General features: G+C 37.2%; 1 protein-coding gene across 1 annotated transcript in view; it reads left to right on the forward strand.

The window, feature by feature from the left end:
* Positions 1 to 6,269: 6,269 nt before the first annotated feature.
* The window catches only part of LOC145667934 (corticotropin-releasing factor receptor 1-like), a 618,250-nt gene continuing 606,418 nt past the window's right edge, over positions 6,270 to 18,101 (forward strand). The window contains exon 1 of the mRNA XM_081735358.1: positions 6,270 to 6,433. Coding sequence (XP_081591484.1) covers positions 6,295 to 6,433 — 139 coding nt within the window. The 5' untranslated portion in view covers positions 6,270 to 6,294. The remainder of the gene's footprint in view (positions 6,434 to 18,101) is intronic.

The following is an 18,101-nucleotide window of genomic DNA, read 5'->3' on the forward strand; positions in this document are numbered from 1 at the left end:
GAACTTTTAAACTACTTGTTTCACGTTTTCGGCACCCTGTAACTCCGAAACTACCCACTTTTGAATACAGGTCCATATGAACTTTTTTTTCTTATTTTGATGTGAGAAACCCGTTCTCAAAACATTGTGACACATTTATGTAATACCCTCGATATGTTGAACAATCTATTTTATGTCAAATAAACTCTCAAAAAGACAATAGCGAAGATCATGCGAAATATACTAGTATGTGTGGCATATGGATAGCCCCCGTTAAAGTCAACTTTATCTGTGAAGATCTTAAAGGACTGACTCCATTAATTATCTCGGCCGAGATATCTCTCTACCTATCTATTGCAAAAAAACAGAATTCAAAACTTCTCTTACATGTATTGGACAAGTGCTGTAGATATCTACCGATGTCCAAAACTTAAGCACGGATGTGGTTTTTCCCACAAATGTACCCGTATTGATGCTTACGACCAAAGAGGAAAGCAATAGCAGAGCCACCTAGTCTGTCCACGAATGGCATATGCGAGTTGAGCAGTAGTTGGTGAGGGAGGTTAGTGCAATTGGTGTTCGTGTGCATGGCGAGAGGCCAATCGGTTACGGCTTCTTTCTACAGGACATCGAAACAGTAAATAAGCGTACATTGGCAGAGTGCCACAAAGACAGCATCTGAATGAATTTAATCGTCGTCGCATTGTCCGGAAATTGGAAGAAGGGTGGACAGTAACCAGTATGGCACCAGAATTGAGAATTCACCACAGCATAGTGTGAACGGTGTGGTCGAGGTACCAGAAATGGTGCTATGCGTATCGGAGGTCGTCGTTCACGACGTATCGCCCCTGGAAAAGACCATTCTTTAGTGTTAAGTGCGAAACAAAGCCGCCGTAGTAGTGCTCAAAAACTAATTACTCAACTTCATGCCATCACAGGGACACATATATCGCACCAAACTGTAACCAGATGATTACGAGCGATATGACTTTATGCTTGTAAGCCAGTAAAACGTATCCTATTAACATTGAATCACAAACTGGCTCGTCTGCGATGGTGTCATGAGCACATCACCTAATCGGAGGAGAATTGGGGTCGAGCCATATTTTCTTATGAAAGCCGTTTTGTCTGTCATCTGATTCTGAACGACGGTACATCTGGAGTGACTCTAGCACTCGGTACCGCCAAGAAAACATTGTAGAAATGAACAACCAGTCGGCGGAATCATGGTCTACGCCGGCATAATGATGTACGGACGTAGTAAGTTGCAGCTGGTAGAAGGAGGGACTGAAATTGGCACCAGATATTGTAATGATGCTCTTTTCCGTCATGTTAGTTTGTTTCCTGGAACTATCGGTCCAGAATTTCGTTTTATGGATGACAATGATCGTCCACATTGTACAGCTGCCGTGGCCACCCTCCTTAAGGAAGAGGACTTTCATCGAAAAGAGTGGCCAACGTATTCCCCTAATCTCAAGCCCAAAGAGCAAGCTTGGGATGCTCTAGGGAGACATTTTGTCGAGCGTATACCTTCACCTAGTACTTTTCTAGACCTCCGATGGATCCTCAAGGAGGAGTGGCAGGTCATGCCACAAGAACTGCTTGGTAATATTGTTTCCAATATGCACGTCGATGTCAGTCGTGTATTGTTGTACGAGGAGCGCATATTCCATACTGATGTTTCTACGTGAATACTCTACTGTACTCTTCTTTGGTGTATTTGGTACATAAGTGTCAACATTGAATATGTCTACTTTTCATATTCACCATGTATTACACTTCATGGACTACTAGACACTCCATTAACACAATGATTATACCTAAGTAATATTAGCTCATGTATTGTATTTCTAACCCCAACTGACACACATACAACCTGATATATTCATTTCTTAGGTCACTTTATACTTCATGCTTAAGTTTTGGACATCAGTGTATGTTATAATTTCTGGAGGATTGATGTAGTTTAGAGTCTTTTTTTCTATACGAAGGCTAAGTGACACTTGAACTTACAGTTTAAGGTGGATTCGGAATCACCGAATGTAATCAAATTTCAAGTCTATCTCACCATAAATCGAATCCGCAACCCAGCGTACCAAAGGGCCGCGATTTTACCACAAGACCAGCAAGAAAGGTGATTTCTCGTTGTGAGCTAAGGACCAGTCCCGCCATCATTTTCTGCTGATTGGAAATAGACTTATCAGTTTAAAAATGATTCCCTATTTGTACGTGCTTCAGGCTCTCTTTGAGTCAACTTGTACGTTCATTTAACTCTGAGTCAACTTCAATGGGGCTCTCAGGAATGTTTTCATTAGAGCCTAGGAATGGTCTTAGGCTGTAGGCAAAGACTTCAGGAGGAGGATTAACAGGATAAGAGATGTAACAAAAGAAGTGTGAAAATTGTAAGTACTTGTTTTGATTAGCTAAATACATACATGAAACGAGGTGAATCTAAGTTCTTTGTGTATGTATTGACTTTCTAGAAGTCATTTAGAAGTGTGTATCAAAAAGTGATATTGTTCGAGGCGTGTTTCCTTATGATTCTCATGAAGTGAAATGAAAGCGATTTAAAGTAGGTTTTCAGTTTGACAAATATAATTTTTCCACTCTGGAGCAAATAGGTGCACCTGGAGGATGTGAAGTGGAAAGTCACCGAGTTCAAGTTAGTTCAAACTTGCTTCAAAAGGGAACTTCGATTTACAAGCTAGTGGATTGCATCCTTGAATCTATTTCAGTTTATTTTATCTTATTTGTTAACGGTGAAAGAACGCTTATTTGAGCTGAAATCGTATTTATAATACAGAAACGTCTCAGGCTGTGAGTAATGGTAATATCCTGATAGACTATACAACTCTGCTCAACAAACGTGTGTAATGGTGGTTGCAGAAACACAGGGGCGCAACGAGAATTACTGATAATAAAGTCAAACGTCTCAGTTATCTTGCTGAGTCCCCAATAGTAAACAGTTATACCAATAGATGGGGTTGTTGTATGTAATGACGTCATTAAATAAATGCCTAAAAAAATGATACGAAATTCAGGGTGGTTGTTGGATAGAGCTTTTAAACTGAGCTGGATTTTAACCTACAATGAAGGTACAGCGGGCTGAAGTCTTGGGCACAACAACTAGTTTAAATAACACAGCCACAAACATAAACTAGAAGTTCTGTGCAGCGGACTCCGATGTAATCATTTCATGTATCTTGTAACACAGAATCCAAATTTCAAAAAGTTAGGATGATTTACCGCGTGTCAATTTTGTTTTATGGGCGAAAAACGTGTGTCGTCTCTATTCAAAATCACTCAAGTTAGAAGGCGCGGCGGGTCAGTAGTAAGCGTTCACCTCCGGTGCTTGGAGTCCCTGGTTCGATCCCAGCTCGCGCCGTGTGGATTTTGTGGTGGACAAACACCGTGCTCGTGGGTTTTCTCGAGGTTCTCCCGTTTCCTCCCACTTTCTTCATTCCACCATTTCACTCATCTTTCATCCTCACCGTCTCCTTTAGCCTAACCGGCATAATCGTGGGACGTAAAACTTAAAGATTTAATTTCATTTCATTTCACTCAAGTTATCCGCAAATAACAAAAACTTGACACGGTGAATTGTCCTGGGGTTTCGAATTTTGGATTCTGTGTAACAAAATACATGGATCCTCCACAGAATTGTCTTTTTATTTGTGTGAGTGTGTCTATGTGTGGTTGTGCAATTCATGAAAATTTAAAAAGTGAGCACTTCAAATGTTTTTGTTCTATGTAAATTTTTGACTGTAGATTTTACGAATTCGTATTTCATAAAGCGTGGAGAATTTAGTAATCGCGCTAAGAAAAGATAATTTACCTTTTAAATAAAATAATAACGAAGGAAAATGACATGGGAAGGAACTAAACTAAGACTTATATTTAAAGGTTTCGTCCCGGCATTTGTCTGGTAGAATTTGGCGATAGAAACTAGTAAACTTCAGTTACAATGAGCGACGAAAGCGTTTTAAGTACAGAAACTTTTGGTTACAAAGTATGAGAACAGCAATCGCTATCCAACGTTCGCACTATACTCACACGTTCTGTAGTTAGAAATATACTCAATATTAATGCAGCATGTTAAAGTGCTTGAAAATTCAATCTTTATTTCAAAATTATAAGGTGAAATGTACAAGATTTGGAAGCATTTGTGTTCCTTAATCATAGTTCCAATCTATACAAAACTACTTTTTCCAGTCAATTGCAAGTGTAAATAAATCTTTAGTTGTATTTTCCTTAATTAGGCTAAACCTAACGTCACCAATGAAATGGGGAAAAAATGAAAGAATTCATGATATAAAATTCATACCGAAAGTAGGGATGCGTACGAGACGAGACGAGGCAGAATTTTCCTGAGAAAATTCAAGTCGAGACACAGCTCTTCCAATAGAAAAATATACACTTTTCAAGTCGAGACATCACTTTTACAGTACATTTTCGAGACGAGACAGCCTCAAATCTTGTCTCGTGCGCATCCCCATTCGAAACGGAAGAACCTTAATAAAATTCACTGACACGATGTTGTCCACCACAAACTTATGTAACCTCTAATCAGACTATTAACTCTTTGCATTAGAGGTAACTATACATTGATATCTAGGGTAGAATTCGGGAAATAGTTGTCTATATGCCCTTAATTCAAAGTAAGTTTTCACACCTGATAAATAATAATAATAATAATAATAATAATAATAATAATAATAATAATAATAATAATAATAATAATAATAATAATAATAATAATAATAATAATAATAAATAAACATACAACTAATATTTCTGTTTGCTATTTCACTGTGACTACTTGTTTTGAAAGAAATGAATTAAATAGATTGATTTTGACAGCAGTTATTTGCTGATTATGCTAGAAATTAAAATATATATATATATTGAAACGAAAACTTCCCCACGTTTAAATTAATATTCGCAGACAACGAAAAATTAAGGTTCGAGCGAGACACGTTTTATGCAATTCAATAATAGATAGACTGGTATAATATGACAAACTTAGCTATGATTAGAACCATTGCTGCCAGACCCTTTGTTTTCGGATTCGCAATATATACTCTAGTTTAGTCGTTCTCAAAGTCGGGTCTGAGGACCCATAGGGGTCCGCGACGCCTAAAAGTTGAAATGTGTTGTAACAAAATCTAACTCACAGCTGCTATGCAAGAAGTATTTTTTCAGTTACTAAAAAGAGGGTATACCTTTACCTGCATAGATTAGCATTAGGAAGCATTCAAACCAAAGCATTAGAAATTATAAATACGTTTGTAAATTTAAATGTTTTCCTACATTACTAAACTTCTGCCCTGTGAGTACGAAGAGTTGTCTAAAAAGGCATTGCAACATTTGATGCCTTTTCCTACCACATACTTGTGTGAGCAGACCTTTCCTGCTCTTTGCAGTATTAAAACCTTCAAGCGAAATCGTCCTAATGTGGAATCGGACCTGAGATTGATGATGACACAACTTATTCCAGATTTCAATGCAGTTATGGAAAAACAGAAAGAATTTCATTCTTCACTTAGTGACTCCACATTGTTTATCAAGTGGATTTCCTTTTAAAAAAATATATTTCTTCAAAGTTACTGTATTTTCATAAACACAAACAAACATTTGCTAAGCAAAACAATATATTCATATAAAAAACTAAATACATGTAGTTTTTTATGTGAATATATTGTTTTGCTCAGCAAATTGTTTGTGTTTAAGTATATACAAAGCAAAGCTTCTACTTATGGAAAATATTACTGTATTTTCAATTGAACTTTTGTTCACTAGGAAACAAAAAAATCATGTATCTTTAGAATAAATTACGTATTGCATTATTTTTCTTGATCTTTTTCTTGTCAGTGGTAATTCTAACTAGTAGCCTATATTTTTTAATACCATGTGACATTTCATTGCAAGAGGGTCCGCAGATCATTTTCTGAATGAACAGGGAGTTCGTGTTATCGGAAAGTTTGAGAACCACTGCTTTAGTTAATAGTGTGGAAGCAAAGGCATCGCTCAAATGACCTCAAATTAGTAGAGAAATTTTTATTAAAACTAGCGTACTGGACGACAAATAGACAATAGCGATGCTCTTCCTCTTTGAAAGAAGCAAGGGATCCAGAAATGACTATGAGAGAGAGAGAGAGAGAGAGAGAGAGAGAGAAACATTAATGAATCTCGAAGATGGGAGAATGAGCGACGCTTCAAGTACGCAGCTACAGTTTTCCAGCCAAAGTCCGAAAACGTGTTGGAAGCTTCAGTTTCGCGTTGGTATCAACGCCGCGCTGTCACTCGTCCTCCGCGATGGAGGAATATGCTGAAACAGACGCTCTCCGAGGGAGGCTCGCGATTCCCTCTCAGGGAGGATTTTTGGAGGCCACAAGCGACGACTGGGAAGAAGTCAGATGCTACGAGAAGGTTTGGGATTTTCCCGACATAGACGGTGAGTTCAGCCCTTATGATAACTCTTCCAATATAGTATCCATCCTGTTTACTTAATTCTTGAAACTTCCCTTCATCAAGAGGAACTCCTAACTTGGTTTCGATTTCTCACAGCGGTCACATAAAACGTCAAAAAAAAAAAAAAAAAAAAAAAAAAAAAAAAACAACTTTGCAACACTATCCGATATGTTTCTTAGTAGTATCTAAGTACTATAACCGCATCAAATCCAAATTTTAAATGTTTTCCGTTATTTTGAAAATATTTCTAAAACTGTGAATCTTCCGTAATCTATGGTAACGTTGTCTCATGACTTTACATATCCTTATAACCACGCTTCTTTTCTTTTCAAAGATTAACAAAGAAAGTTATAGTTCCATGATATCATTTTGATATACACCCAACTTAATGAAACTCCGTGAGAATGATGAGCGTCGAACTGTGATCTACACAACTTTTGTATTTCGACATGCAATTTAGAAATAAATTGTTCAGTTTTGTGTTTAAATATTGAAACTGCAGGAACCAAATACGTGTTACTAGTATGAGAATATTTTCAAAGTTCTGTTCGCGGCTTCCATTACTCTATTACCTCTAGTGAATGGGGTCCTTCGTTCGATCCCAGCTCGCGCCAAGTGGTGGACAAACATGTGTGCATGGGTTTTCTCGGGGTTTTCCCGTTTCCTCCCACTTTCTTCATTTCACCATCTCATTCATTTCTCATCATCACCGTGTCCTTTAGCCTAGCCGGCATAATAGTGGGACGTAAAACTTAAAGACTTGATTTCATTTCATTTTTGATAACAAATATTAATTGTAATTAAAATTTAATCAAATAACATTGGGAGGGATCACGTTGTAATCTGTTCGCTGCAGTGGCGTATTTATGATTGTGTTTGGGGGGGGTTGCTAATTTCATTCCTGGGAATTTAAATATTCTGCAAGATATTTCATTTACGTTAATATAGTAACTAAAATTTCGTGGGGTTTAAGCCCGAAAGCCTCTTCCCTTAAATACATCAATGGTGGTTCACTGGATCAAGAGAAGTAATTCATTAATCTTAAATTTTGTCTGTTGGGAATTCGAATACCGCTTAGGGCAGCGTGTTATATAATATCCTTTCACGTTATTACGAGAATTCATCATTCACCTTTTCTTTAGCGTAATCATGGGAAAAATCTGAAAAGAAAAGAAAATCAAAATAACTTGATCGTAGAGGTTACTTTTTATGTTTAAGAATAATATTATTACCACAATCGTTTCCTATATTTATAATTTAACAGGTGTCATACACAATATTTCTTTAATTTGGTTTTAAAGTACCCAGTTTATTTTTATCTTCCGATATATTTTTATCTTCCGATATATATATATATATATATATATATATATATATATATATATATATATATATATATATATATATATATATATATATATATATATATATATATAAGTGACTACGTTTATGACTTCATACCTATTGAACCATCCGACCAATCTCGGTCAAATTTTCAACATAGATGAAGTTCGAGCCTGAGGTGTTTTTTATCATTCTACTTTGACAGTGTAATTTAGAGGAAGGGGGAGGAAGGGGGAGGATATTTAAAAATAATCAATATTAGTGCTGAATCCATAGTTTTCGACGTCGCTCAGACAAACAGTGACACTTCCTATGCAATCTAAATCAAAATTTAGCCCTTTGTATTAAGAATAAAACTTATTCTCCCCGTGCGAAGAATGGATATTCTGCTAGTATATTATAATTATCATTACTATTTTAATTCACATACCTTATAAAGTGTATTTGAATCTCAGAATTCTCACTTCATAAGAATTTTTAAAATAATAAAAATTCTGAAACGTAAAAAATTACAAAATTGAGAATACTAATAAAACAAAAATTAAATTAAATCAAGTATTAAACTTACCTAAGGAGATGAACATGTCATAATATCGAACTCAGGCTCTATTCTGTATCAGATTTATTTCTATTTGTTCGTATCAATTGTACTGTATTATTATTATTATCACGTAACAAGACTATTTATATCTTGGACATTGTTTGCTCACGAGGCAAGAAATAAGACATTTTTCCATTCGTTTCGTAAATTTTGTTGAAGTCTCGTTATTGCCTGTAGACTCGAAAAGCTTTTATCGTCTTGTCTCGAAATTTTTTCTCCTCGTGTTTTAAAATTTCTTAACAGTGTTTTCTTAATTTCACCTACATGTTATCAGAATCCTTTCGCGTCAAGAGAGCTCCAGGAAGAGTATGACATAACAATCTTTAAATTATATTTATTTTTGAATCATATTGTGCAATGAATTGCATATCTTTAAAAGTTGATGAACAGTGTTTTCAATGGGTTCTTAGAATTACTTTATCAATTGATAGTTTATGGTTGCGCGTAGCGTAGTCGCTAACCCTTTCGTCTTTGGTACGAGCAGTTCTGGATTCGATTTCCGGTGTGAACATGCGCTCGAAAAAGTGTAAAAACTTTTTCAGGCTAGGCATCTTGAGTGAGGTTTTCCTCATTTACAGGCAAACGCCGAGATGGGCAAATACCTAATATACAAGCCCCAGGCAGCTTCCTTCTTTCCCTTTCCTCGGATAGTGTGATCGCCGAGTAACGTCATCCCTCATACATGACGGGCCAACATGGCTTTAAATGTCGAAAGCTTAGAAATCTAATTCCTAATCAATTTATCATTCTTATGCTATCAATGATGTAACACTAAAAGAGTGTTTCAAATCAAAGACGTGAATGAAAATGATGGCCACGAGACTCTTTGATATTTGTCGTCTCCTCTAGGATTTAAGAGATGCGTGCTTCTCATCCCTTGAACAAAACTCGTAGTAAATAAATCTGTTAATACGGTATATAACTTGGAACAAACAATTAATGCTGCTTTGTCTTGTTAGAACAGAGCATTCGGAATTTAAACGTGTTTACCTCCGTACAAGCTCCGTGCGCTCATATTTTTATCTTCAACATTAAAGGTTTCAATGATACTCGCAGGTTTAATATGAATTATTTGTTGATTATCTTCGTATGATATTTTCTTTTTTATATCTGTTATAAGAGAATATTTAATCCTGAAAATCTTAGCGTACGCCACTACCTTTGAGTACTTTTCAAAATGAAAAATGAAGTGAAATCTTAGTTTTACGTCCCACGGTAATGCCGGTTAGGCTAAAGGATACGGTGATGATGAGAAATGAATGAAATGGTGGAATGAAATAATGGGAGGAAACGGGAGAACCCCGAGAAAACCCACGAGCACGGTGTTTGTCCACTTGGTGCGAGCTGGGATTGAACCAGGGACTCCAAGTACCGGAGGTGAACGCTCTACCACTGAGCCACCGCGCCCCCTCTGAGTACTTTTCAGTCATAATGTATGGTCAAAGATTAAAAACAAACTGGTATTTAAATTGTTCTAAACAACAAAAAAGTAGCAACGAAATAGTTTATTTGAGATAATTCGAGTTTGATTTTTGTTTTTGAATCTGGAGAGCAGTGGCGGCTAATGTTAGTGTTGCAGCGTTGCGCAACGACCAAAGTATTTCTAGAAAAAAATATTATTAGCAATAGTAATAAAGAACAGAAAAAAATACTTTCTGATACTCCCATATATACTTTAAATAACATATTTTTTTTTACTTCTGTAACTGTCCGTTTCGTTAATCCGCTTTAAAAAGCGAAAAATAATCCGTCACAGAGTCTCTAATTTATATTGTGTTGCAGCTAGCATGCAACGACCAGATTCCTTCAGCGCGGGAATTGGAGCAAATGTTAAGTCTCCTTTCCCCTATCTCAGAAGTTAAAGGGTCTAGTCGTTGCAGTGCTTCTGCAACACAGCACGGCTTTTAGTGAATGAGAAGGTTTTTCGCGCTAAATAAGCTTTCTGAATTTTATTTCACTAGCAATTAACAAATGAAATTTGTTTTTATGCATTCATATTTTTAAATTACGGTACTTATACTGAAGCAAATCAATATAATGACAATTAAAAAAAAAAGTGATAGCAGAATTACAAATTATGAAAGAAAATATTTAGTAGAGCAGAAATCAAATGAAAGTAGATCCGCATTTACAAGTTAATTCTTAGCTTATATAGATAACGAAAATTTCTTCTACAGTAATTTGTGAACCAAATATTAATAAGTCAATATGCAGAATCCCCCCCCCCCTCTGTGGATAGTATTTTAGTATATACATATTTCTTTTATAAAATAAGTATATTTTATACTCTTGATAAAACTTTATGGTGGGGAACGCCACATTGAATTTGGGAGTAGTTAGGAATGCTCAGAGGCGTAGCCACGAGGGGGATCCACCGGGTCCGGACCTCCCAAAAATTTCGAAACTTGACTAACATTTGTAGACTTTCCTAACGAACTATACTTGTTTAACAAAGAAATGATTGATGTACGCTAAATATTTTATTTTACGCCTCATCATGTACTCTTTCTTTTCTTATAGAAATAATCGTTCTATCATTTTTTCTAAAAATATAGGTGACAGTAATTAAGAATTACTTATCTTTTCGGGTACAGTATAAGACAGGTTCGTACAGACGTATTGGACCTTCCTCAAATACTTTGAACCCCTCCCAGCTAACATGTTGTTCCTATATCTGGCGGGTTTCAAGGTTGCTTTCCAGAACGTTGATAAACATTGTTTCGCCTCATGTGGAAGTATAGTGTTCATCGTGCATTGCGTAACAACCAAGACGGATGATTTGGAATGTAGTTATTTTCTTTTACGCACACGCGCGCGCGCGCGCGTGTGTGTTGACATATGAATAGGGTTGCCAACTCTGTAAAATAACCTCAAAATTCTCTATGATATAGGTCTCAGCGTTAAGTATCTCTGTTCAGACCTATCCATGGAAAGGAAATGTACTATCGTGAACAAAAGTGTATTAACACATATATTCTGTATGTCCTTAGAACATTCACTAATAAGCTTAATAGATACATTGTGCTATAAATGAGAAACTAAAATTGATCAATTGGCATTGATCAATTTATTGTATTTACCAGTAACTACCATTTCTTTAAAATTATCGAAACAGATGAACAAAAATATAATAATCTTTACGTAACAATTTTGGATTTGGAAAATGAAATTCACTCTTTAAACATATAGTCTCTACTTCAACTATGGGAAATTGCTTTAAGAAGTCATTTTCCACTCTTAATAAATGTATAAAATTCCTTGAAAGTAAATTTCAAATTTTTCCTGATACAGTCCCTGTCATCTCTCTAAAATTTTCTAAACAGGTGAACAAAATATATTAATCGTTGATAGATAGTGAAAGGTAACAGTTTTGAGCATACAGAATGACAGCTACTTTTCAATATCTATACTTCGAACTAGATACAAATTTGAAAAAAAAAAAAAAGCCAGTTATAAAGGGGCTGGTGAGAAGTTTGTACCGGCTTTAATCAAAATAACAGCAATTTTTCCGGCCAGGCCAATGAAAAGCCGGCCAGTTGACAGCCCTATGTATGAACATGTAATATTCGCAATTCATATACCAGTAACTCTTTTTGTATCAGTTGTTTTGGTTATTAGTTATTAGATTTAATTTTATTGTGTGTGCTTTAATTCTGTACATAACCTACAAATTCTGAATGAATTGCATACCATGACTTCTGTAAATAACTTACAAAAAAATTACCCAACTTTCAACTGAGAAAAATCTACAATTAAGGCTTAGACAAAACAAGCAAAGTGCAATTCAGGAGAGTGTTCGAAAAAAAAAAACGGTTTAAATTTACAGGACATCTTATGGCAGTAATGTTGTATGCACTAGATACATTTCCACAATTTTGGCATGGGAGACCCGGGTTCGATTCCCGGCGGGAGCTCATGTGGTTCGGATTCCACGTTAATCAGTAGGTCCACGTCTCATATAGCCTCGCTGCTGAAAGGGACGCTAAACCAAAATCAACTCAACTCAACATTTCCACAATTTATTTTAAATTTCCCTAGATGAATTGTGAATAAAGCGTGTTCAATGTACATTTTTTTTTATAACATTAACCTCTGCTACGAACTCTCTTCAGTCTACACTCAAGAGGAATTCGGATCACTGTATAAATAGAATGAATTGTTCACAATAATCTAGAAAAAATATTTAGTGAATCTACAAAGCTTCTAAAATTAATATTAACTGTACCTATGGCATCAGTAAAAGAAGAAAAGTTTTTTTCTTTTTTTCACATCAAAAAGAATTGACACTTTCAAGAAATTGAATGTCCCAAGAAAGGTTATCACCATTGGTTATGCTTTCCATCGAAAAAGACCTGACAATAAGAATACTCGAGTTCAACCAGCATGTATTAGGCAGATTTGCTCCAATCAAAGAGAGAAGAATGAACTTACTAATTAAGAGGTGATTAATCGGATTAAATGTTCTGCATTTTTTTATTTTTTAAAAACAGAATTTTATTTAATTTAACATGTTACATAGCATTTGCATCTAAATTTATGCTGATTAGTCAGTGAGACCATTTTATATCTTCTGTCTCCGATCGTTCGTACTGCAACACCCGAAACCAGAACCCACCGGCCGCCACTGCTGGAGAGTACGTACATATGCAAAATATATCAGTTTTCATTTCCGATTCAGGTCAAATAAACCACTTTTGAACCATTTATTTTACTTTACGGAAGTTTCCCCTTCTTACGGTAAATTTACCAGTAACAGAAGCGTAAAGAAGTGCGCGTGTCACAGTTAAGAAAAGATACAACCTGTTAGTTAGCAGTGTAGCATAAATAATGATTTCTTTCAGAAAAATAAAAGTTGTTAATTATTATTGGAAACAATCTACATATTCTCATGATTTATGCACCAAGGCTAAGTGAGAAGAAAATTAGACGAATGATAATGGTGGAATAATGAAATGGCAGGAAGCAGAGAATTCAGAAGAAATCTACCCACAATTTGGTTGTCCACCGCAAATCCCATTTGGAGGGAGAAGTTAGTTTTTCCGTTTCTCTTGTAAAGTACACTTAAAACTATACGCATAAGTGTGTTACTTTGTTTACCTTTATGTAATCTATTCAGTGATGCATTTCTCATATTTCAGCGATATATTGCTTAAACAGCACTTAAATTTAAAGATTTAGTCATACATTTTAGGTTATATCTTATTAGACCTAATTACACTAGTATGTATTTGCTCGTGTTAGTGCCATAATGAAGAACTTGAGAAAAAGTGAATCAGTCTTGCGTCCCATAGTGATGTCGCCTAGGCTAAAGGAGACGGTGATGATGAGAAACGAATGCAGTAGTGGAAGGGGAAGAAATGAGAGAACCCCGAGGAATTCCAATCACACGGTGTTTGTCCACCACGAAGTTCAGATGGCGCGAGCTGTGATCCAACCAAGGACTCCATAAACCAGAGTGAACGCTCTACCACTGAACCAACGCGGCGTCGAAGAACTTTAAAGTGTGTATATGGGTATATAGAATTATATGAAAGTATATTTTAGAACTAGTTTCTCCTTAGTATCTGGTATTCTTCTTGTACAGCATAAAGCTTCAGGCTTGAAAAGAATTTCTTTTCAATTCATTTTCTCTAAAACGTCGATAAGCTTTTCCACTCACGCAAACCATTTTGTACGGTTCAAGAACCTATATCGGTCAGTATGTGTTTGATCTTCGGACATCCCACTTCTAAACGCTAATAACATTGAAGAATTTACAAGATAATTCAGATTTTAAATATCTACGCGTATTGATAACTATGTATTCCTTCTTAGCTATAGTCAGGGGCGCACCGACGAGTGGTCCACCGGATCTGGATCCCCCAAAACTTCCTAACTCAACATATATTTCCAAACTTTCTCAATAAAATTATAATTGTATAACAAGGAAATGATTTATGTAGCATGAAAATTTCATCTTACACTTCATCTTTAACCTCTCTCTTATATATATATATATATATAGAGGTGAACGGCATTCACCAGGTTATGGCATATGCTGATGATGTAAATTTAATAGGGGATGATAGGAGAACAGTAGAAATAAATGCAGAGATATTATTAAACGCTTGCAGGGACATGGGTTTAGAAGTAAATGCAGAGAAAACTAAATACATGGAAGTGCGTCGGGACCGTAATACGGCAAATTGTGGAGGCGTTAAAATATTAAATAATGCTTTTGATGAAGTGGATACTTTCAAATATTTAGGATCAATATTAACAGACGAAAATCATATTCACGAAGAAATTAAATGTCGACTAAAAGCAGGGAATTCGTGTTACTATTCGGTTCAAAATCTCTTGTCGTCGCGAATTCTGTCGAGGAATTTGAAGCTTAAAATATATAAAACGATAATCATGCCTGTTGTTCTGTATGGTTGCGAAACATGGTCGCTTACTCTGAGGGAAGAACATAGACTGAAAGTATTTGAGAACAGGATCCTGAGAAGAATATTCGGACCCAAGAGGAACGAGAATGGGGAATGGTGGAAGCTTCATAACGAGGAACTACATAGTTTATACGGTTTACCCAACATTGTTAGGGTCGTCAAGTCTAGGAGGCTTAGGTGGGCAGGTCATGTAGCTAGAATGGAAGAAAGTAGAAACGCTTTCAAAGTCTTGACTGGTAGACCCATAGGAAAACGACCATTAGGAAGACCTAGGCGCAGATGGAAGGATAATATTAAGATGGATCTCGCAGAGATAGGAATACAAAGTAGAAACTCGATCCAATTAGCTAAGGATAGAAGTCAGTGGAGAGCTTTTGTGAACGTGGCACTGAACCTCCGGGTTTCATAGGCCATAGAGTTATATATATATATATATATATATATATATATATATATATATATATATATATATATATATATACAGATGGTGATCAGAAAAATGGAAACACCTGAACGAAATTGCATCTTACCAGATTAATATGGTGCCGGGCCACCTTTCGCCTTCAGAACAGCCTTGATGGGGCGTGGGATGGAGGCATAGAGGTCGTGAATGGTAGCAAGTGGAATTTTACATCATTCCTCGTGCAGGGCATCGGCCAGTTCTGTGAGAGAGGATGAAGGTGGAAATCGTCGCCGGAGTCGTGTTTCCAAGACGGACTACAGATGTTCAATTATGTTGAGATCTGGGGATTGGGCGGGCCAGGGGAGGTGCTGAACTTCATCCCGATGTTCCTCAAACCACGATGCAACAACGCCAGCTGTGTGAATGGGTGCATTATCATCCTGGAAGATGGCGTCATTGTCCGGGAACAACATCCGGACCATAGGATGCGAGTGTCCTAAAATTGCGACATAATCGTTGGCAGTGATTCGTCCGCTAAGTGTGACCACAGGACCCAATGAAAACCATGATATGGCGACCCACAGCATCACCGAGCCGCCGCCATGTTTCACGGTTGGGTAGAGACACTGCTGATCATAAGCTTCTTTGGGCGTACTCCACACATAAACACGGCCCGTGGTTGGGAATAGGGTGAAGGATGACTCATCCGATCAAATCACACGTTTCCATTCCTCAACAGTCCAAGTTGCATGATCGCGGCACCATTTGCGGCGTGCGAAAGCGTTATGGTCCCTGATGAGCGGTTTGGCCCGTGCAACACGACCCCGTAAGTTATGTCATGTAATTCGCGGCGGACTGTGATTGTCGCAACAGGTTGGGGGAGGTGCTGATTGAGTTCCTCCGTCACTTGCTCCGCAGTGGCACGACGGTTCTGCGTGACAATGCGCTTTAATAACCGGCGTGACCTATCACTCATGATTTTCTTCCGCCCACTGTTCTGCTTCCCCGATGTGGTTTTCCCGTGTGTTGTGTAGGCCGTCATCACCTTCGACACTGTCCCACGGGACACACCTAACACAGTAGCCACTGCCGTCACACTCACTCCACATAACCGCGCACGAACAATTTGCCCTCTTTGAAACTCTGAGAGGTCTCCTTTTTAAACTACCTCCGTCTGCTACAGCCACTGGACACTGCTCTTCCACTGCGCCTGACGTAGTATGGAGACCGACCTAACACACCACCACCAGCGGTCCGGCGCTGCGGGCGCCACGACACCACTGCCAACCCATACATCTGACGTGTTGCCAATTACAGGTGTTCTCATTTTTCTGATCACCATCTGTATATCTGATTCTATGATTTTTTCTGAAACTATACCTGAAAGTGTTTTACAATTAATTACACGACTCTTCGAGCTATACTCGTCTCTTCGAGCGCAGAATAATATTCATACAACACCACACACACATATTGGCTTGTAGCATCATGGAACCTGCCCCTACCCACGCCCCCGCCCCAAGCTAGGACCCCTCTTAACAAAAATGTCTGTGTGCGCTCGTAACTACAGTATTTGGAAATAATTTCTTTGCCTATTTAAGCAAAACAAGAAAATAAATATTATTTCTGCTACGGTGACCTAAACCAAGTCAAGGGTAATGAATTATGGTTTGGGAAGTTAGAAACAATAGTAATAAGAAGTTATATGCATGCCTCGTATTACGCAATTAACAGATCACCTAGTCACAGACAGGTTTGAATGAACTCCAATGTTAAAGAGTTTCTTCATGGTAAGAATAGACTCATAATGTCTGGTATCTTTGTTTTTCTATCACTCTTCCATTTCTAATCGTTAGCTTACCGAGTATGAATATCTCAGATGTCATTCTCCTGTCTGAGGTATCTGGAGATTTCGTGTTCGAATTCTGACGCCGTTAATCCTGATTCAACCTTTTCAATCACAGGGTCAATTTTTCCTCAATATCGCTTACTTTTCATTCTTGTTTTGAACGTAAAAGTTTCATTTGCTTATATCTGGAGCTGCATTAATTTTGTCGATGACACACATATAGAAATAAAAATAAACATTAACGCTTTATGTTGCTTGGTTAAATTGGAAAATGAAACTAAAATCTTTAAGTCTTACGTCCCATGATTATGTCGGCTAGGATAAAGGAGACTGTGATGATGACAAATGAACGAAATAGTAGAAGTAAGCAAGTGGAAGGAAACGGGAGAACCGCGAGAACCCCCCATACAGTGTTTTTTCCACCTCAAAGCTCACTTGACGCGAACTGGTATCGAACCAAGGACGTTATGCACCAGAGGTAAACGTTCTACCTTTGAGCCACCGCGGCCCCACGGGTTAAATTGGAGTTTGGCGTCTCTTTGAGCACTGTGGTTATATGAAACGTGGATCTATAGCATAACGTAGGATGCGAATCCTATGAGTTCCCATTGGAAATCAAACCCAGGTCTCCCTCGCCGGAGACGACCCCTCTAACCATATAGCAAAAGCGGGAGCTCATTAATGCTTTAAGAAAGGTGAAGCATAACTGGTCTTGAAATTCGAATCTAAAAGCGTCCAACTTGTTATTCAAGTTTTTATCATAACATATGAATTTTTTATCACAACATCTTCAAATTTGATAGTTATATTGCAAAAAGTGTAGAAGAATGGGACAAATAATGCTTTTTTTTACAGAATGTTTCATGCTCCGTTATTTTCTTTTCCAGGCTTTACTTAGTTTTGTATGCAACACAAATTGCGTTGATGTTCTTTGGGTGGTGGGAAAATAGGAGAAACTTTTTCACTCCTTGCTTTCTAAACTTATTCTTGAACGTTTTCCATTCTAACTCCTTTGTAACCAATTTC

The sequence above is a fragment of the Thermobia domestica genome, chromosome 13 (assembly GCF_964235325.1).
Source record: "Thermobia domestica chromosome 13, izTheDome1.hap1.1, whole genome shotgun sequence".
NCBI classification, from domain to species: Eukaryota; Metazoa; Arthropoda; class Insecta; order Zygentoma; family Lepismatidae; genus Thermobia; species Thermobia domestica.